Source organism: Aulonocara stuartgranti, assembly GCF_965226115.1.
Source record: "Aulonocara stuartgranti genome assembly, chromosome: 2".
Lineage (NCBI taxonomy): Eukaryota > Metazoa > Chordata > Actinopteri > Cichliformes > Cichlidae > Aulonocara > Aulonocara stuartgranti.
The window spans coordinates 3918133-3941081 of NC_138940.1; the positions used below are offsets into that span (position 1 = coordinate 3918133).

At 40.1% G+C, this 22949-nt stretch overlaps 1 protein-coding gene across 1 annotated transcript in view; it reads right to left on the reverse strand.

The window, feature by feature from the left end:
• Window positions 1–22949, reverse strand: part of slit3 (slit homolog 3) — a 239948-nt gene that overhangs the window by 107822 nt on the left and 109177 nt on the right. The window contains exon 6 of the mRNA XM_082554652.1: window positions 1177–1248. Coding sequence (XP_082410778.1) covers window positions 1177–1248 — 72 coding nt within the window. The remainder of the gene's footprint in view (window positions 1–1176; window positions 1249–22949) is intronic.

Here is a 22949-nt window from a genome sequence, read left to right on the forward strand (position 1 = left end):
ACACTCTTAAATCCTGCTACTTATTCCTGCGTCTTTTGGGATCTTACAAAGCTTCAAACGACGCGTCGACTATTAAATTAGTCGTCGTTCGATTTTGATAGGGCGACGTAATCGTGACTAGTCGACTAATCGTGGCAGCCCTACTCTGTACACAAGGGAAAGTGTGAAAACCAATACAGAACAGGTGTACCCTGGGACCCTCGATTGGCAATCCACTCAAAACAGACTTGATTCTATAGTGAAACTAAATGCAGACTTCTAAAAACTACTGTCAGGGAATTCAGTGTGTTGATGCATCAACAAGTTTAAACTCTTGCTGAAGTGGAGATATGGGAGCTTCATCAACAAGGCTAAAGCTTTTATCAGCCCACAGTTTAGCCTGCATCCCTGATAGAGTGACAGGCCATTACACAAGGCATGGATGACTGGCACATCTGTGCCAAACGAAACTATACACTGTTTTTACAGTAATAAAAACACACATGCATATGACATAATTTACAGAAAAGCCATTGCTTATATCAGCAAGACATTGCCAAAGATAGAGTGCACAAGTGGCCTGCCTATCGTCCTGAGATGTCATCTTTAGAAACATTTAAAAGATTACAAACTGAAAAATATGAAAAAGAAGATCCTAAAAGGTGAAGCAGCTAAAATTCTATCAAGCGCTTAGTCTTTCCAGTTATCAAAGAGTTAAAGGAGGTGATGAACCATCCTTAAGGAATAACTATTTTTAATTATTAGCTCTTTTAAGTAGGAATGACATTGTTTTATTGTAGCTATGCAGTAAAATTCAAACACCATACGCATCTTCATTATAGTACAAGTGATTTAAAAAGAAATCCATTCATGCAGCTTACTGGATTTAACTTAAACTCATCTGATGCTAGCATATAGTAAACACAAACAATCTGTTATATGAACTATGAACATCCTGTTTTTATTAAAGTTGTATTTTGTTCACATTTAATGAAGTTGAATATATAAACACAGGAGCAATTAAATGGATGAAGTCTAAATGTGATTTTGTGCTTCATGATTGTGTAATAATCCCAGAGAAAATGCAAAAATGTTTAGGCATTTATGAACATTTCCGGATGCAGTAATATACGATACACATGTGATAGGTAGTGGAGAGGAGAAGATGAAAAAGAGAATTATAATAATTGTGCTTACAGGTTCTTGACACCGGTGATCCCTCTGAAAGCCTTTCTTGGAACTGCCTGGATCTGGTTTTCACTGAGGTCTCTGCAGAGAGGGAAGAGGAAGACAAGAGGATGAGAGACAGACAGGGAGAACGGGAGAAAGAGAGAGAGAGAGTGACCGAAGAAGTGGCATTAGTTGAGGTATACACTTAAGATAGGAGTCAAATGATAAACAAAGCCACAACCATTTGATCTAACGCACATACAGCTACACACACACTCACACACACACAGACACACACACACACACCCAATTACAGAACAAAGGCACAGAAGGAGAAAGAGATGGAGAGAGAGGGGAAGAGTGAGAGAAAGGATGATATGACATTTATGATCAGTGGAACAATTTGGTCCAAAGAGCTTCAAAGACAAAAGGAACTATAAGAAATATGGCTGGCACGAGTCCATCTGCTGCCTTGAAGAATGTGTGTGTGTCTGTGTGTGTGTGTGTGTGTGTGTGTGTGTGTGTGTGTGTGTGTGTGTGAGATTAATGGAGAGGCAATGCAAGGAAAGAATGAGAAACTATGAAGAGAGAATCAGAGTAAAAGACGTGTGCGTGTGTGTGTGTTGCATCTGTGTGTTTCACATGTTTTTAATGTAGAACTTTTTTCTTTCTTTTTTTCTCCTTTACTGGAGCCCTCCGACAGCGCCTCATTGCTCTGGCATTAAAATGAAGCAATCATATTTTTTCTGAGAAACAGAAGAACACACACACATTTTATTACCGTCATTAAGCGATTTATTTATTTTTTCTCCCCTTTAAGGATTTCCATCTTCCTCATTCTCTCAACACACAGTGAACATGGGATTACATGCAACACCCTCGGTTTCTTTTCTCTTCCTGCTCAATAGAGCCAAATGATTTTTGACATGACTCAGCGGCCTTAAATCTATTAGTTTTGTTTGCGGGGAAGAAGAAGGCCTGGCAGGTAATCAGACTTCAGAAAGCACAGCGTGATTACAGGGAGAAAAGGAAAGGTATGAAATATCGCACGGCTGATCGCCTTATATTGCTGCGAGCTAGGCCTGCGTTGAACAATCATACTATACTACACAAAGCCAATCAGCACATTAATACATGGCTGTGTATTTTAGATAGTCGACATACACTTAGAAAATCACAACAAAGCAGCACAAAAGAGCAGCACAACTCTGGACCTTTATGTTTGATTTAGACATAAATACATGCGTACAGATAAGCACTCAGCATGTGACAAACACATTCATAATGTTTTCTTGTCACACAATTAAGGAACACTGCTTCGTACTTGTCAGTTTTCACACAGACAATAAAACACATGTGCCCACACACACACGCACATCTTGGAAGAAATATGCCACGCTCACATACATGCCGTATATGCTTAAGCTATCTAATTTACACTCACACTTGCATTCATGTAGCCTACACAGGAAGAAAATTGGCTGTGCATTATTCCAGAGCCAATCAACTTTTATTAGTGCCGTGAATGTTAATTGGCGAGCCGTGCTCAGAAAACAGAAAACTCATTTCCTCAAACTAACAAGGTTTCATCGTTTTGGATGTTTCCCTTTCAGCCTTGTGTTTTCTGGCTCATTCCTTTTGTTTGACAAGAGATGAGTGTTCCCTGTTTTGTCTCTGCAGGCCTTGATGGGAAAAGTATGTGCCTGGCATTGTGTAGTCTTTAGGCAAAGAAAATGTGTGCTTTTATGTGCAATTTTGCTCAGCACTTGTGGTAACAAAGAGCAGGGGGGGAAACGGCACACATTTGACAGGCAGGAATGGTATTATGATATTTTAATGTGCAGCACAGCCAGAAAATATTCCTTGTGTTTACACTTCTTGTTTTGAAGGTTTTGACACTTTTTGGGTATAGCCATGTTTTGTTTTTTTCCCTTTTTACTGAAAAGAGATTTTCTTCTTCTTTTGCGTCTTTGGTGTTCCCATACTGACATTGACAGAGCAAATAGGAAGCAGAATGCAAAGCTGTTATCAGTCTTGCTTTGTATTGCACATTCACATTCTCTATCATTCTCTAGTATCTATCACTCTCTCCATCCATCTACCTATCTAACAATATCCATAAATCTATCTTGTTTATCTCTTTAATTTGCATCTCTCTCATATGGCCCTGCGCTCTGTGGACTGCTGACAAACAAAGCAAAGAATAAAAACAAAAAGAAAGCAGGAGAATGAGAACAAGATAAAGGAGGAAAAGGCATTAAAAAGTCATATATCAGATGAGTTCCATGGCTAATAAATCTTTTATCGTTTTGTTTACCCACCATATTTATTTGTTATTTCTTCTAACAGAAGGAAAACCATCCAAGTCAAATAAAACCTATTATGAGACTGTGTGTCTCTCTGCCGGCCTTTATGACTCCAGCTGAGTGACTGACACCAGCGCCAGCAGTGCACGGTTTAGGCCCAAATAATAAAACTCATATGTGACAAGACCATGAATGAAGTTTTCATTATATGGATGAGTTCTGGTCATCTGTTTGTGAAAATTATTTTAGGGGTCGCTTTTTTTTTCTTTCTTTTTTTGTTAACTAGCCATGCTGCATCACTGCTTTGGTGACATTTTGTGAATTGAAAATAAAAGACGGACACCTCATCAACATTTTATTGGAGAGAAGAAAAATACGACGTTTTATGTTAGCAAGTAAATCAGGATTCAGTGTGTGATGTGCAAATTTTAATGGGATTTTACACTGCTCAGAATTGTCATATTCAGATATTTAAAAATGAAATATTCAAATTGACAGTTCTTGCTGAGACACATTGTGTAGTTTGTTGTGAACACAATGACGTAACAAACTTCACAATGTATGTGAGTCAGTGGAAACCATCGATCCTTTGAGGGCTGGATTCAAACTCACACCAAAATTCAAAGTTAAAAAACATGAAATCAAAGTCTGCGCCAACTTGTGTTAATGCGGCTCTCTGGTGTGTGCGACCCTCCAACGTGATTTCTCCAGACCATCACTGACCCATTGCCAAACTGGTCACGGTAGATGATCTTGCAAGCAGCATAGAGAAGAAGAAATTCCAATCCAGAATCTCAAATTGGGGGTTCTGTCATTATAAATATGCTGGGTTTCAAATTCTTACTGTTCTGATATTGGCAGGCAGTGATGAACAATATGATTTTAGCAACCACAAAGCTATTCAAGCGGTAACAAAACGTGAACTGTGTGTTGCATGGCTAAGATATGCTGTGGTTGGACAAACTGAAATCTGATAATAGGCTTGATCACTGGCATGACTGGCAAAAAAAACCCAAGCAAGCAAATGCTTTGATTGACAGTATAATGTAATTTAGGGAATAATTCAAAGCTTAATTCTGAAAATGTGTTATTTAAAATAAAGTTAACACATTGGAAAAAATCTGCAACACTGAAAACAAAAGCAAAAAATATAACGATAGTCATCAGATTGGAATTATAATGTTTCAAGACCTGGACAGAGCAGAGGAATTCAACAGTAAAAAACCTCAAAAATTAAATATACGTCAATATTTCTAAATGACCCCCCCACACCCCCAGCAGATTTCACCAACAGGTCTCCATGTATTATTCCTTGCGGTGGGAATAAATGAGAGTATAGGAAACACGATGAAGAAGTAACTCACACAGCTTATTAATGAACTGACACTATGCTGAAATACTGATAATACAATCGTACACACAAACTGACGCCACAATTCAGTGAATAAACATAATTTTTGCTATTACCTTTTAAATGAGGTTTTGTATTTGCTGGTAGCACAGATATTGTGATGATCATAGACGATCATCTCGGAGTGTAAGTGCTGCAGCATTGCATTACATTTACATACTATTTTTTAACCTTTAAAAAGACTAAATAAAATATTAAATAACTTAACAAAACTAATGCATTTAAAACCAGTCAAATCAATGCAAAATCTACTTAAAATCAAGCATTCACATCGGACCCCAATAACCTATAGTAAGACAGCTAGTTTAAAAAGAAAGAAAAAAAGAGTTCTGCAGTAATAAAGCAGATGCCTCTTTCTACCATTTCACACAGCTTATACTGAGAGTTATTAAAAATTACCCATAATGCATTCCTAAAATCTGAAGCCATTCACGATCCACAGCTCTGTTATGCCATCATGTAGACGGTTGTCCTCCTCTCATCTCTGTGTGAGTCATACCTGCCAACCTTTGAGTAGAGCATGGCTATGATCAACAGAAGATTGGCCTATGACCCTTGAAAAGGACACTCACTGATTGGCCAGCTACAAAGGCACAAACTCACAAAGCCCAAGCATATAGCGGCCTCATTTGGAAAGTGGAATGGTTTGGACAACATTTAAATTATTGGATTTAGCCTCTTTTTTTGGTCCTCCTCCAATACCACAGCATTTGAGGCAGAGAGCGATTAGTCTCCTAAGAATTCTATTAAAGAGACGGATGGCTGTTTGAATTATGCATCAGTTTCATTAAGATGACAAATTCTGTAAATTATATCAGTGATACTGATTATGAAAACAACTGCATATCTTTGAGAAAGATAAGGATTTGAAGAACACCTCTTCCACCCTTGTGGTCAACACCGGTGCCCCTCAGGGGTGTGTTCTGAGCCCTCTGCTATACACTCTCTTCACCCATGACTGTATTTCCTCCTGCGCGTCCAATCTCATTGTTAAGTTTGCAGATGACACTACAGTGCTCGGACTTATATCCAACAATGATGAGACAAACTATAGGACAGAGGTGCAACAACTAGAGTCATGGTGCCACGACAATAACTTGGTCTTAAACACCAAAAAGACCAAGGAGATCATTGTAGATTTCCGGAAGAGGGGCCATAACAACCATCTGCCTCTCTTCATTGGCAGTGAGGCGGTGGAGAGGGTGAGCAGTTTTAAATTCTTGGGGGTAACTGTGACCGAGGACCTGTCCTGGGGCAACCATATCACCTCAGTTGTACGGAAGGCCCAACAGCGCCTCTACTACCTGAGGAGACTGCGGAGCGCACACATTCCCAGATCTCTGATGTTGAACTTCTACAACTGTGCCATCAGCAGCGTTCTGACGTATGGATTTCTAGTGTGGTTCCCCAGCTGCACCAAGGCCGATCAGCAAGCACTCCAGCGGGTGGTGAAAGAAGCTGGCAGAATTATTGGAACAAGTCTGCCAGAGATCAGTAATATCTTCCCCACTCGCTGTCTGAGGAGGGTGCACAGTATCCTGCGGGACCAACATCACCCTGCGCGCCACCTTTTCCATCTGCTGCCCTCAGGGAGAAGGTACAGGTCTATACAGGCCAGAACATCCAGACTGGCCTGTATCCACAGGCTGTGAGGCTCCTGAACTCTCTGCCCCCCTCTCACGGACAATAACCATATCCAACTTCTTAATAGCAATGAACTGGTCTGCATTGGTGCATCATATCTTTATTCTCTTCCCCCTCCTGCCCCCCCCCCCTCTTTCTTAAATAGATAACTATCATATCTGATATCATATCTCACAGTACAATAATATTGAATGGGTTGCATTGTTGTATTTTGTCATGTTTCTCAGGTCTTTGTCTGAATTTCTACGAACATTATTGCTAAGGATTGTCTTATTGCATTGGAGTCACACTGGGTTAAATATGTACACTTGGGTTTTAAGGGGTATTTATTATTTTCTTCTTTTTTTTGGGTTGTATGGAAGCCCCAAACGCAATTTCATTGTTCTTGACAATGACAATAAATAAATAAATACTAAATACTAAATACTGGATAGAGATAAGACAAACAATACAAAGTTCACCAAAGTTCACGCATGTTGACTTTCGTATCTGTGGGTGCAGATGAATGGCGAAGTAGACTACAAAGAAAGAAAACAAAAGAACAACAACAAAGGGCATCAGCAGAAGAAACAGTCTTCCATTATCCATTCTGTGTTTGCTATGGCGCTTGACGTACTGTATAATTGATAGAATTTTGACCAAATGTTTCCAGACCTCCTTTCTTTCACTACACAGACCCCCCACTCTCAGTTAGCAGTTTCCAGCCAAGACCTCCCCTCTCTGGGCATGGTGACTCTCTGTGGCCCCTCAAAGTCTGGAGGGATTGAGAATGACACCAAGATCCTCCTGGGGTAGAAGTGTGAGTGTGTGTGCATGCGCGCACGCGTGTGTATGCTCCAAGCCATCACCTCCTCCATATTAAGTTCCATTATTCATGTGAGAAGAAACACTCACCAGGTCACCCTTTACCACTTCGGATATTACTCTTAACCCTTTGATGCACACAGAGAACCACACACACACACACACACACACAATAGTCTACATTACTGGCATTAACAACAGCATTTCCATCTTTTGTTCCCATACACAAAAATCAAAAAGTGTTCTTTTTCTTGAGCTATTTCCCCCTGCATTGCTCTGTGTAACAGAAGTCACCAGATATTAGATGGATCCACCCTCAGGCTCATCCAGATATGAGTGAGGGCCACTCAGCCCTGAACTATTGACCTATAACATGGGAGTAGAAGCAGACTTGTTTGATTTCATGTGGCTTTGTGTCAGATGGCATCACAGGAGGTCTTAGTTAGACAGAGATGACAAGAAGGGCAGCAAAGGTGTGTGTCTGTGTGTCAGCTAGAATTTGTGAGCCCCTGTGTGAATGAAACAGCAGGCACGTGAGAGTGGATGGGCAACAATGTATATGCATCTGTGTGTGTCTTTTATTAAAAGATGAAGGAGTGTAGCGGACAAAAAGAAAGAGGACTGACCCTTGGCTTGGCTCCAGGGGACGGATGAAAAAGAGACGGGGGAAGAATAGGTGGAAAATTGAGGGAGAGGAAGAAAAGGAGAGAGTAGAAAGACAGAAGTGGCACGATTTATTTTTTGAAACCTGAGACTTTCAATGATTAGCGCAAGCCTCTTCGCTTCTCCCTTTGCTTCTTCCTCTTCTCTCACTTTCTTTTTCACCTCTTCCAGCTATATCACTTTCTCTCTCTCCTTTTCTCTCCCTTGGGGGCTGTAACTGCATTTAATATTGTTCCATAAAGAGAGTAATAAATATCGACTGCTGGCTAGCTCATATTCCCCTTGTTTTTTAAGGCACTCTACTGTAGGGTAAGACCAAAGTCATGCAGCAGGTATTCCAGTGCTTACCGTGTTTACTGCACATGTGATTTAATATCGTATGCCATCTGTAAACATTTGAATTACTAAGGTGTCCTTTATACCATTTAACTTAGTCACAGTTCATATATGTTAAGGTTTCGATGCCACAGATTGTGAGCTAGAAAGTTCAACCATATTCCCGTGGCTGCAAAAAAAATGTTTAAATTCATATTATAATGTTAAATGACCAGTATTTGTTTTTATTTTATGTCACACTGTGTATATCTATATAGCTTCAGCCTGTATATATGGTATTCTCAACACTGACGTATTGGGTGAGGTTAAAAGCTTCTGTTGTTGTATGCTGGGAGAACTTGCTGGCTATAAGCACTGCATATTGGCAGTGCCACAAACATATATCTGGGTGCATTCAAAACTGGACTTAAGCCTTCCCATTATAACCACGGTCTTCAAGTCGCAGCTGCCAAGTGGCTTTAGTTGAATGATTCTGACTTGCAGCAACAAACAGGGGGGATATATTATTCAACGCGTTGGCAGTGTGTTGCAGACAGCAGGACTGCAGCATGGGAATGCATGGTGGAGGTTTTATTTTTTTCATATTTTGAAATCTTAAAATAAACCAAAAGGAATTTTCTCATCGTCAAGCTGTGTAATTCATGTCGTATGGAAAATGATTATGGTGAACGACATTAAATGATCTGTTTTCATTTTTTCTAAGTTTGCACGTTTTTGCTTCGTTCTTTGTATTCATATTCCTTCTTCCACTTGCACTTTACACTGATATGACAGTTGTATTGCTTGTCTTGTCCAGCTCCTGGCAAGAGATGTATGAAGTACACTTTCCAAAATGCAGAATTATCCATAGTGTACATTTCTTCTAGATTGCAAGTGTTCCCTGAAAGCCTTGTATTTACATAATAGAATAAATGTCAGTTTTAGGCAACTGGGAAATGCTGCTGCAAAGATAAATAAAACTACTTCCCATCAGACACATATGACCGTAAAATCTATCTTCAGCATTCTGGCATCTTATAAATGGACAGCTCTAAATGGTTTTTCGTTCCATCCCTCCCTCCTTTTTGCCTTTCTCCTTCCATTCTTTGTAATTCTTCATCAGTCTTTTGACTCGGTGCCCTTGCTACGGCGCCCCATCCCTCCTCCCCGATTCAACTACCCTCCCCATCTCCACTCCCAGTGATTTAATTAAGTGGACCCTTTATGAATAAAAATATTGCCCCCATCTATTGATCATGGCGGATGGGAGGCTGACAGCCCTGGCTGGCTGTAACGGGACAGGACAGCCACTCTTCTTACTCACTCCATTCCCTGGATCTAAGTATGTGTGTGTGTGTGTGTGTGTGTGTGTGTGTGTGTGTGTGTGTGTGTGGATTTTATAGGTGCGTGTGTGTGTATGAACAGGTGAGTGAGTGACATGGCGTATAATTATGAGTGGGTGTGTATCCCGGCTGTTAAGTGTCTGTGTGCTTGTGTGTCCGTGGGCACATTTGTTGGAGAACCAGCCTTCGGGGAGCTGTAGCATCTAAATCAAACTAAGCGTTCTCAAAAGCTCTCAGGGGCCCTTGCAAATCCTTCGTTGGAGACACACACCTACATAGACACACACGCGTGCACACATTCCTCAAACGCCTCCTTTGATACATACACTGCATCAGCATTATAAATGGACATTGTCTGCACTTTTCGTTTCTCTCACTCTCTCCCCTCTGTTCTTTCCCTTCCTCTATCCATCGCTCTCCGTACGGCTGTAAGTATCTATTATGTTTTGTCGATACTGTAATTAAATTGGACAGCTTAATGCAATTCTCTGTGATCCATAGGCCTTTATGGATATAAAAGCTTTTCTGGCCCCATGCCCATAAGACGTCCAGCAAATTTAGATGAGTTACTATCGGCAAAAGAAGAAAAAAATAGTTGTAGAGGTTAAGGCAGCAGGGCGCACACATGGTCATTTGTTATTGGCTAATTCACTTTAATGTCCCTGACGCCATTTTGCTTTAATACATTTTCTTATTTGAATTGTCATCCACAGGACTAAGCAATATCACTACTCTGCCTCCTTCTCTTTTTTTTCCTTCTCAGTTCTTCCTTTTCTTCTTCCTTTAGCTAAGCGATACTGCAGGCTCTTAGGGACATTTATGGAGCTAATAAAAGTTAGAGCAGCAAAGGATCAAGAGAGGACATTAGATTGGATGCAGGCAGGAAAGATAAATGGAGGGAAAAGAGGATGGATTAACAGGCTGGTGAGAAAAGATAGAAACAGACTATAAGTGCGATAGATGAAGGGATGGGGGTGCTAGGTAAATTATAGAAAGACGCAAATTAGTATACAGAGAGCTAAGCCGAACCACTTAAACGCTGAGCAATCTTTACCAAACCACCAATTTATATATAACAAAACTTAATCAGGAGCAAAATTGAGACTTTGGTGAAATAATGTTTTGACTTCTTCAAAAAGGTAAACAAAAATGCTGCTGAACCTATAAATTATAAAAATAAACCAAATAAAATAGTTTTAATATCAGTCAGTTGTTTTCATTACTGACATGACAACAGCTGTTTTAGAAGAGATGATTTCACTCTTTATCGAGTGCTGTTGTTCTTGGCGTATTCGGTGCACTCTGAAAAGCAAAGGGGCTGAGTATGTTTTTTCCAGTAATCCTTCAATTAAAATGGAAACACGATAATTAGAAAAAGTGGCTTTTACCAGAGGGGCAGGGATGCGTTATCTACTCACATCAAGCAACAATTTTATCTACTGTAGTAATCAGGGAGTTGTGTGATTATAATCTTTTATAAAAAGAAAGAAAAAAGAAAGAAAAATATATTATATTGGTAGCAGGTAACCCAGCTATGGTCAACAAGCATTGTTGGGTCTCAAGGAGTCATTGAATGTTGGGGTTCAATGGAATGTTAATGGGTTAATTAATTGTTCAGCAGTTCTTAGCAGTTGTTATTAAATACAATAAATATTGATCAAATTTACATGGTATTGGGTTAGCACCATCACACCACATCAAGTGAGGCCTCTCTTTTCTTGTCTGCGTGGCTTCTGTCTGGGTATTCTAGCTTCCTCCCTCAGTCCAAAGCCAAGCATGGGGTTGAGCTAAGTGATGATTCTAATCTGGCCATAGGTGTGACTGGTGACCTGTCCAGGTTACACCCTCTCTCTCGTCCTGTGACAGCTACGATAAGGTCTAGTCCAACGATGGATGGATAGATGGAGTATTGAGTAATGTACCCTGTGAGTAACAGTCACTGTGAATTGCTAGGCCATAAATTGGCATCAATATAATAAGCAGGCAAAGGACTACTCCATGTTAAAATAAATAAATGAAAAAGTGAGCAAGAATCTGAACAAAGAAATGGTTTTAAGAATAATAGGGGTGAAGTGTTAGGGCTGAAAATTCTCATTTTCAGAACGGACAAAGTGCCTTGACTAAATGGATTTTGTCTTTGGGAAACTGTTCATCCAACATAAGGCTGTTAGAGATCCTCTTAATCCCAGACCGCTGTCAAAAATTTTGACTTGATGTGCTCATTCTACCTTATCTGCAAGGTTTACCAAGTATTAAGATAATAGGATAAATGGTTAAACTCCTTATTGTGTCTATTAAATGGCTGGGTGAAAATGATTGATGGCGGAATAGAATATAGGTGCAGCATGGAACAAAGAAGGGAATCTCTCTAAAATCTCAGATGGATGAGCTAAACCAGCTACACAGAAAAACAGATGGATATGCTTTGACGAAGATGGGTTGTTAAGTCGACTAAAAGGAAGAAGAAACCACAAAGAGAGACGAGACAAGTGTTGAGAGGAGGCAACTTGAAGCAATGAGAACAGGGGAGTTTAAAGCTGGCAGGTGATGGAAGAAAAATGGATGACAGGTGAAATAAATGTGAAGGATAAAGGCAACAGCGAAGGGCAGAAGGAAACATCGAAGGGAGCAGAGAAGTCCGGAAATAGGTGAGGGGTGGGAGAAAGTCATGGTGGTAGGAAAGGTAGAAAGGAGAGAGAAAGAGGTGTGAATAGCTAAGCTGACTGTGTCGTTTTGCCTTTACAAGCATCTTGGGAGCACCTCAGCACCCATAAATAATACACAGCAAATTAGCAGATTGGACAGAAAAGGGGTTAGGGTAGCTGAATGCTGAAAAGGTGTGTGTGAGCATGCTGCAGAGAGTGAATGCTTCGATGAAACACGTGCGTGTAAGTGAAAATGCACTACAGTGTATGTGTATTGTGCAAATATCCACATATTAAATATTTTGTTATGCACGTTCAGCCTCGTACCATGTGTGTCCTCGGAGCTGTCTGCGTTCATGGCTTGTGTATGTTGCCTGTGTATACGTAAAGCATTTCTCTGGGCTCTGTCTCTCAGCAGGTCAGCGTTGTCAAGGTTACTGCAGGCCATTATGCCAGTGGGCCAATTAACTTTTAGCACAGAAACAGAACAAAAAAGTGCAGAGTCTCAGTAGTGCTGAAGTTAGAGCAAGAAAGTGCACATGTGCTTATGTTTTCTTTGCCAAATCAACAAGCAGAGAGAGAGATGAAACAAAATAAGACCGTATACAGTTATGATAGTAAGAAAGGGAGAGAAATGAATTACTCAGCTATTGTTGTCTCTGTGTTTGGCACACAGCTGCACAGCTCTTTATTATGCCAAGAAAAAAGAGGTTGAGTCTGTGACCTGAGCACAGCAATGGTGAAGTGAGTAAGAGCTCCTGTGTGTGATGATAATGACATGATGTGTTCCCTTGTAAAGGTTGACACAGTTCCTGCGTGAGAAGCAAGTAAGTGCCAAACTCTTATTAAATCATATTAGAACGTCTGAAACTTTATAACAAAATTACCAGATGTCAAATATTTAATTAGTGTTTAGCAATATTTTGTTAGGTATTACATTTGGTACCAGAGCTGTTCAACTTTCTCGCATCACCTCTGATCAGCTGTGGCAGTTGGCTGCCCCTCCACGGGCCTGAATCTGCTGGAGGTTATCAAAGGGAGTTTTTCCTTTCCACTGTCTCCAAGTGTTTGCTAAAACGGGGTTATTTGATTGTCTGGGTTTTCTATTTGTTATTGTATTATTTAGATTTTCATTCATTTAGATTTAAAATATGATGAAAGTTCATCCCAGCTATAAGCATAGCAGGACTGGCCATCGGGCATACCGGGCATTTGCCCGGTGGGCTGCTGGCGATTTTTTTGTTTTTTTTGTTTTTTTTTGTTTTTCTTCAGGCAGACGCTGCCAAATGTGTAAAAATAACTGAATTGTTTGGCGGTAGCTATGGCATAGCTTCCACAGATTTAGCAACATCAGCAAGTGGTGGAGGCCAGCAGGTGGATAAGGGAAAGGGGAGGCAAGAGGAGGAGAGACCCGAGGCGGCCGCCGGTCATAGTGGCAGAGGAACTGAACTTCAGGTAAGAAGTTATGACCTGCTGTCTGTCTGTGTCAGATATAAACCAAGTTTAGTTGTAGTTTGTTTTCGTTGTGCTGACTTTTTACAGTCGCTTAGAATAACTGGTACTGCGTACTAGCTAGCATGACGGAGTTTATATACTGCTGGGCGGGTGCTATGAAGTTACTGATAGATAAAAAAAAAAAAAAAAAAAAAAAATGACAAAGGATGAACTGAAGCTCTGCCATCACGTAATGTCGCATACTGCTGTTTCTGATGTCATTTAAAAAAAAGAAAAAAAAAAAAAAAGAAGTTACTGATAGTAAATTTTATTTTATGCTTAAGGTTAGTTTCTCAAACTCCTCAAAATCTTAACAAACTGTGCCAATCCTTACATGTTGCACCAGGCTGATTTATCATCAAAAGTGGAGAAGTCTGTGACAGAGGAGACAGAAGAGCAAGAGAGAGATGGAGATGGAGAGATGACTTTATGTCATCCATGAGGGATGCGTTTGATATATGTTTCACATATTATAGCCCAACAAGTTACTCATAGCAATTTAAATACGAGCAATCAGTTTTTGGCAAATACTGGAAATCAGTTTTTGGCAGACAATCACTTTTTGGCACAACACCGGCTATTGCAGTTAATAATACAACAGCTTCTTGCCATTTTTTATGTTTCTTTTTATCGCTGTGTAACTGAGTTCAATTGAAAGCCTGCTTGCGCTAGTTCCTCTTGCCACAAGTTCCCAGAATCCTTTGCGGTTTTACCCCTGAATGACGTCACATTTTTGGTGGGCCGGTCTCTAGTCAAAATGCCCGGGCCGATTTTTTGTCCCAGTCCAGCCCTGGCTATAAGAGAAATATAATGACATTTTGGGTCTTGAAGTTGTGACATGATGAGAGCAAAGGATACTGTTGATTGACATAGGTCAGGATGGAAAATATGTTAAAGGGTAACCCACGCGGCCAGAGCCTGAAATGTCAACTATTGATTAACTGTCAGCTTCAAATGAATGACTGTTTTAGACTTTTTTTTTGTTTGGCCAAATTTTGGCAAGAACATTATTCTAGGCTTCATCCTTCAGGCCACATATTTCTGAGAGTATTTACTAACAGGTGGTCGGTAATAGTAATTGAGATTTATTTGCAAACGTGTGAGCTGGATTACTATTAATGCAGAAAAAATGTTTCAAAGAGGTCACTTTATTTTTTTATTTGTATTTTTTAACATTTATTTATTGGTTTTAACAGGTTTTACATGATACAAAGAGGTCACTTTACATCTGAATTTTCCTAAATGCAAAAGAAAGAAAGAGAGGCTTTTACAATGCTTGTATCTGTCTGAGTATTCTTGGTGAAATAAATTGATTGTGATGGCAAACAGAGAAGACTGTCATCCTCCCTTCCCATGCAGTGGTGGGCTAATTCCTCTGACAGACTGTCTTCCACAATGGCTGCTGGCTGCTGTCTCTTAGCCTGAGGGCCTGTCTAGTGTGTGTGTGTGTGTGTGTGTGTGTGTGTGTGTGTGTGTGTGTGTGTGTGTGTGTGTGTGTGTGTGTGTGTGTGTTTGAGAGAAAGGAGGAGATACATAAAAAGAGAAAAAAGGGGAAATGGAGAAAAGGAAAGAAATGAAAGACAAAATCAGGGGAGAGAAAGCACTTTTTTGTACCTATGTGTGTCTGTGAGAGAGTGTGTGTGGTTGCTATGCTGTCTCTAGGCCCTAATCTCTTTAGTAAGCCCCATGATCCAGTTAGAAACAGCAAGTGGCTAATGTCAGGGCTAACTGGAGGAGAGGGATCTATGCGGGTGTGTGCGTTTGCAGTAGTTTGTGTGTGTCTCTCTTTGACTGTATCCATACGCCTGTTAAGACTATCTACCTGAAAACACAAGTGTTTGTGCAACGGTTGAACAAATGTTGTTGTATGTGCAAGGATATCTACTTGTTGTATTATTTTCTGAGTGTGTGTGGTTTATGTGTGTGCCTTGCAGGGTGTGTCTAAAAAGCAGCAGTGCCCATTAAGGCTGAGAGATTAGATTGAGTGGATCCAGATTCTGCGCTATTGTTCCTCTTCAGCAGGCTTTCTCTGTGGACTAGTGAAAAAAAGAAAAAAAGAAGAGGACAGGTGCAGGAAATGGATTTTACTTCATTTGACTGCTTGGCTCGATACTGTAATAGACAAGAAAAAAAGTAAATGGTGTTTAACATCTGGTCACTGGTGAGGAATTCTAACATTTAACAGGTATTCTCAGTAAGATGTAGAAAAATATGGTTTTAAGCTACAAAACCCTGCTGCTCGTTTTAATACACCAAAGACGTTTGTGTTACAGTTTAAACACAAGCTTAAATGGTACATAGGGTGTAGCTGATTTTTCTTTCTTTTTGGAACATATTCATTTTGTTGAAAAAAGGATATAAATAGGATAGTCAAAATGATCTGGCAAGAAGTCATGTTGGATATTTGTTTCACTTAACACATGGCATATAGTTTATTCTAGGCCAATATGGTTCCAAGGCTGTGCATTACCTTGGTAAGTGACTTCATTCCACACACTAGGCATTCCCTGCAACATGACAAATGTTGTAAATGTGCTTGAGAGTGTTGTGACATGATTAAAATGAACGTGGTGATCAGTGGTTTTGTCACAGAGGGTAAAACTGCAGCTAACTCACCTTCTGCCACAATAAACGATAAGATGCTGACACTTCAAAAATGATGAACACTCGCATGCATGCATAATTGTAATGACTCTTTTTTGTTTTTGCTCAGCTTGTCTGTCGTTACACCTGCATTTCACATCGGTCTCTTCAGCTCCACTCAGTTACTGTACAAGAGAAAAAAGAAAAAACCTGTCCTTCTCAAATTGCATTATGCCAATCCTTCATTCCAGAAAATCCAGCTCCAAAAACACCTCATATAACAGCATGCAGCAAATGTAGTCCACCTCAAACGTTGAGATATGAAAATCATTCATGTCCCTAGGGAATATATAGAGGAGAATAAAGGATGGATGCAGACAGACAGAAATTGAACCAAATTCTCCCCTCCCACCCAATCACACTCCAACACAAATCACTGGCCTTGCCGCTAATTCACGGGGGAATATGGTGCACAGCGCAGGCCTTGGCATATGGCATAGGGTGTGTGCGTATCTGTGCAGAAGTGTGTGTTAGCATACTGGGAGATGAGAGTGCAGGGAAGAGAGAGAGAGAGAAGGAAAGGATGATTTAGGAGTAATGAGAGCTGGTAAAATCATAGTGCCCAGCGGCATTATGGGACTAAATCTAATCTGCTAATGGAGAGGGGAGGTGTGGGTAGGGTGGGGTGGGAGGATGATGGAGGGGGAAGGAGGGAAAGAGTAGGAGGGGAAGATGATGAAGAAGTAAAAGGACAGCGAATTCGGAGGTGAAGGTAGGAGAGAGAGCAATGGATGGAGGGCAGGGAGGACAATAAAGAACAAAGGGATAAAGAATGAATATGAGTGCAAGAAGAAGAGAACATTAGTAAGAATGGCAAAGTAGGAGGGAACAGTCTAAGTAGAGTAACATGAGCGATGAAAAAAGGAAACGTGGATGGAAATGAAATCAGAAACTAAAGGACAGTTAAAGAAACCAAGGTGAAAGAATGCAGATGATTACCATTATCCAGAAAAGAGGGGAGTTAAATGTGGGAAGAAAGGGGTGGGAAAACAGGAAGTACACAAAACATAACCAGAATAAACAGTAAGCAAAAAGAAAGGCAATTTTTTTAAGAGTCAAGAACATACTGAAATGATAAAAAGGGCTGCATATGTATGTGTCAGAGAAATAACCTCGGCATTAGGAGGGCAGGACCCAGGAGAGGACAATCGCCGCACATCGATCGGTCTACACAATCGTCACTCTGTCCTGTCCATGCGCAGACTGGCAAAGTTTGAACACACTCCTCCGTATGTGCAACAACATAAACACCCCAGACCATGCTCATTGTCACTTTCTCTGCCTCACACACACACACACACACACACACACACACACACACACACACACACACACGTTCTTATAGACTCACACATTCAGCAGAAGGCAGCTATTGAGAGGTAATTGCCCCAGACTGTTAATGCTTTCCAGGATAAAACTACACCAGCCTTTACAAGGCCGTGATAATCTCACAACTTTACGTCTTTACCTCAGCAAATGGGCTGACAACCACATCACAGCCATCCCAAATGCATATACACACACAAGATGCAAGAAGTGAATCTAGAACGAGATTCAATGTGTCCAATATTGTTTGAGCTACTGGAGTTGTTGTACTTAAAAATTTGGAATTGCATAAATAATGTATAAAGCAGCGAACCAATCTCTGCCCGACAACATTCAGAACTTGTTCTAAATAAGATCAAAACATTATGACCTGAGACCCAGCAAGCTGCAAGTAAGGACTAATGTAAAACATCACAATTTTACACATATTGAATATAGGAAATGTTTCTCTTAGGCTACGTTCACACTGCAGGCGAAAACGCATCAAATCCAACTTTTTTGACCCTATGCAACCCATATCTGATCTTGGTGTGACAGTGTGAACGGCACAAATCCCATATTTTCAAATCCGATCTGGGTCACTTTCGTATGTGGTCCTGAATCCGATACATATCTGATGTTTTAGAAAGCGACTGCTGTTTGAATGATCATGTCGCATGAAATCCGTCTTTTACGTCACCGACACAAGACAGACGCCAATTATCCGCGCCGGAGAAGACATCGCGAACGCTTCCTGGCCAAATAACACCACCATCCCTTTTTGGTTTTGCTTAAAACATCTTAAGCACTATATAGATCCTCGGCTGGGAGAATACATTTTGTATGTGAAGTTTTCTAAGCCGTAGAGTCCCGAAACCACTGAATGAAGCACATTATGAATTGCATTGTCACATGAATGTCCATGTATTTATTTGGTGCTTTAGCAAATGTATGAAAGGTTGTTATACTTGATTCAGATGTCTATTTCTAAGTCTATTTTGCATTGCTGGAATTGCAACTACTAGAAGAGAGAACACACGCAAAGAGCCCCGTTCAATCAAAATTAATTTCACTTTGATCTATTGAGAAACTAAAGTGATATTTTGAGGGTTTTTTTTAATTGGGTAGTAACCTTAAATGTTTAAATGTTTCCAGTTTATAATATCAGAGCTCTAATGTGCAGCTGTCACAATAAGTGTGCAGTAACTGAAATGAATATGTTTATTTTACTGCTCTGTGCGCTAAAATCACCAAATTAATAATTTGCTATAGTATTCATCTTTTGTCCTTTTTACGAGTGTTACATTTTACTGATACATGTTTTATGTGCCTTTTAATCACGATTTTATAGCATCTCTGGAGTAGGATTAGGATGCACTCATACGGATAATTTTCTGTGGAAAAAAAGTTCTGTGATCTCTAAAAACGACTTTTAGATTGGTCAGATGCCATCAATACCACTCCTTTCATGTGAACGTGCACAGGAAACCCTGGGTTAACTTAGCAAGATGATAACCATCTTTGTGTGACTGCTTAAATTGATCCCCAGTGCTAGGATAAGTGAATCCAAATAATGGAAAGATACCCTGGGTATGTTGAACTCACTTTATAGAGCAGATCCCCTGACAGCTGAATGCTGTGCACTTCTCTATCATCTAAATACGATGGACTTTCATTCAATGTTTCAACTGATTAATGCCTCTGCCTTAAATAGTGAAAGCCCCGTTGCACTTGTAGCTAACAGCACTGCAAACATTGACTCGAGCAAAGTGCAAAATCAAATCAAATCACTTTTATTGTCACATCACATGTGCAGGTACATTGGTACAGCACATGTGAGTGAAATTCTTGTGTGCGAGCTTCACAAGCAACAGAGTTGTGCAAAATACAGTAATGTAAAGAAGCAAAATACAAGAATGGCTACATCTGAAACCACACTTTGAGCGTTTAATACTCTGCCCCATCATCACTAACTAGGGTTTGGGTCTGTGTCTCCTGAATGAGAGATGCTGCTTCTCACCCCACCCCTCCGCACGCATGCTCTGAAAGAGATATAGGAAGTTCTCTTCTGGATAGTGAAAACTGCACCATAGATTAATGTCTTAATCAGTGAGGGAGCTGTTCAGATAAAATGTGAAAGAGTAGTACCAAAGTAGTACCGATAACGTCAGAGCTTATCGATACTTCGGTCTTAAATAATTTAGTCCCGGGGCCTGTTTAAAACCAGGTTTCAGTGCCCATAACTACATGCAACTCTTAATTTGACAAGTGGTTAAGAAAGTGATGAATAACTCTAACACATGAATAAGGCAATCTGAATAATGCTAAACCTAAAATTCACTTTCATCATTTTAATACAGCTCATAATCCTAATTTAAAGACCTTTAAAAACAAAAAAGAATAAATGTTCATTTTACATGCAAAGCAACAATTTCATGAAATGCAGATTTTATCACTTAATGTTTATAGTTAATTTGTGGGTTATCCTGCTGTTGAAGGTTAAGAACATATAAGCAGTTTACGGCATCGACTGGAAAAAGCACTGATAACTGGCATTTATTACATCACTTGTCAGTTATAGTGATTGCTTGTATCCCAAGCTTTTTCCCCCAAATGTTGTTTTATAACCCACGCTTCACATTCAGACGAAACTGCACAATGGAGGGTAAACTCACCCCATTCAGGCTGGGTGAGTGGCCTGCTATTCAACGAGGTAAGATACGGTCAGCCAGGCAGCTTATATTCTATTGTAGGATATCATATCATAATTGTTTTTATGAGTCATGTATGTGTGTTCATTTGAGTTTATAAATACAATCTGTAGTTGGAAATTGAACCTTGGGCCAACTCGTGCATGGGTCTGAAATCCAGACACCCTGTGAAACCTCACCAAAAACCTCAGCAATCAGCTATGAGCAACACAAACAGAGCAGAGACGCATGGCAACTCCATTATCTTGATAGTAAACAGGACCCCAGCTCTGCAAATTGCGGTATCTAAGCTACAGCATCAACACACAACAACTACATAAGGGGTCCAAAACATAACACACATGGTATTGTATTAGTGTAAAACCGTAAAATTGTCCAATAAGTCCTTTTCTTAACAGCAATTTACCTCAGAGAAGCTTAAAGGCATAAAATGCAACTTTAACCATTAAATTACTTTCTTCATAGTCACTGGTGATAAGACATCCCCAAAAGTGCTTTCAATCAGCCCTTAAGAGTGTAGGAAAATAAGTCCAAACTCCCTGCAAATCAAAGTTAGATGACAGCTAGCCATTATGCAGGCCATGATACTGAGCAGCAGCAAGATACAATGTCAAGGTATAACATCTTGTGCTTACCCATTTGATTCACAGGTCATTAAAAGAAAACACAAATGCAACATTACACTGCAGCTGACAGTTACACCAAATTAGACTGAAACTCTGCAGTGTTTATGAGGTAATGTACAGTTTGACTACATGCAACCGTAGCTGTGCTCCCCGACTCATTTAAGCTATAGATGTACTGCTGCAATCAAAGAGCCATTACAGTGCTGAAAGTTACAGCTGAGGCAAAGCAGATGAAGGAAAAAGATGCCGTTAAAAGCACATTCACTAAATAAATCAAAACAAAAATCTGCTTCTCATGTTCAAGTAGTCCTGAATAAAAACACAGACAAAATCAGTCTCTTGCTGTACAGCATTTAGATAGAAAGGAAGAAAATGGGGAGCTCAAACCCCACCCTGCAGGTAGGCTGATTGTATCAAAGCAACACCTTGCCTAGTACAAAAAACAGGAGAGGTTTCCAGACAGTAGATGGTGCTGTGATGCTTCTCTGCTTGGCCTCTCTGCACAATCAGTGCATGCAGATCACTATCAAATACCCTGCTTGTGCGTAAATATCAGTACCTGCAGACCACTGGCACGAAGCACTGGTATTTCCCCCTTTTTAAGGAATAAATCTTAAACACTCGTCTTTGCAAAAGTGATTTTCAAACATGATTAATCGCCGTTCCTCTCCTTGGTGAACTTCCAAAGCAACACACATGCATTTTAAATGTACTCATAAGCATACACAAAGTGTTTTAAGAGTTGATGTGAGTACGAATGACACCAGTAAAGACTCTTCTGGCTGCATAAATTTGAAATTAAGGCATGACAGAGAGAGTCTATCTTGTGTCTTAACATTTAAAGCTATTGTCATCTGTATTAGATGTTTCATTAGTTTACGTACAGGGAAACATATTGAATGCAGCACTGCATAATTTCCCTATTTCCCACTAAATGCCTTCCAAATTTGTCATAGCCAGACATGAATCAAACTGACAAGTCATTCATTAAGCGGACTGATGAAAGGCAGACTTGGCACAAAGCGGGGAAACAAAGAAAGAAAGGGACGTCGGCCTTTTTCTTTTTCCACACCTGTTGTGTGTCCGCTCACTCTATCCTCTTTTCTTCTTGTCTGTCAGTCCATCTGTATCTGTCTTTCTACAAATAAGAAAGACAGAGATTGGCGGGATCTGTGAATCATTATCCTCTGCTCACCTTGTGACAGAGAGAAGCTAATAGGCTCCCAAATGGGAAGGTGGGTGTGTTTGTGTGTGTGAGAGAAAGGACTTGAAAAATACATCTTTATACATCTTTATACATGTATCGCTACATTTATATTTCTAGTAAATGCTTCAGTGCCAGCTTCTCGAAACACACATGTTCAAACAGTATATACTAGCGTGTCTGCTTTTTTGTATGCATCTACTGCACACCTGTGTGTATTTTGACAGACACTCAAGAGGGTGTTTCAGTGCGTGTATGTGTTTCTCATTTCCTCTTTGTAGAGATTAGAGGCAGAAGAAGAGCAGCATTATCAGGCAGCTGGAAATGAAATCTCAGTAGGGGGACTTTGCCTTTCTTTTCACCCCGTCTTCCACACCTTCCTCTGGACCTATTACTGATCTTCCTCCTCTCCTTTTAATCCCTCCTTTGCTTTCTGTTTATATGTCTATTAATTTATCCCTTCCTGTATTGCTCCCTTACCTCCATCTGGTAAAAAAAAAATAGGTACTTACCTAATTTTGTTCTGTATTACACTGCTGTGTTACGCTATCTCACTGTACCCTTGTTCATTAATCTCGTCTACCCATCTATTGGCACAGAGGGGATCCTCAATGTTTCAGCTGCAATCCATCTTCACAGTAACAGATATATAATGCATCAAATGCAAAACATTAAAGTAGGGGTGT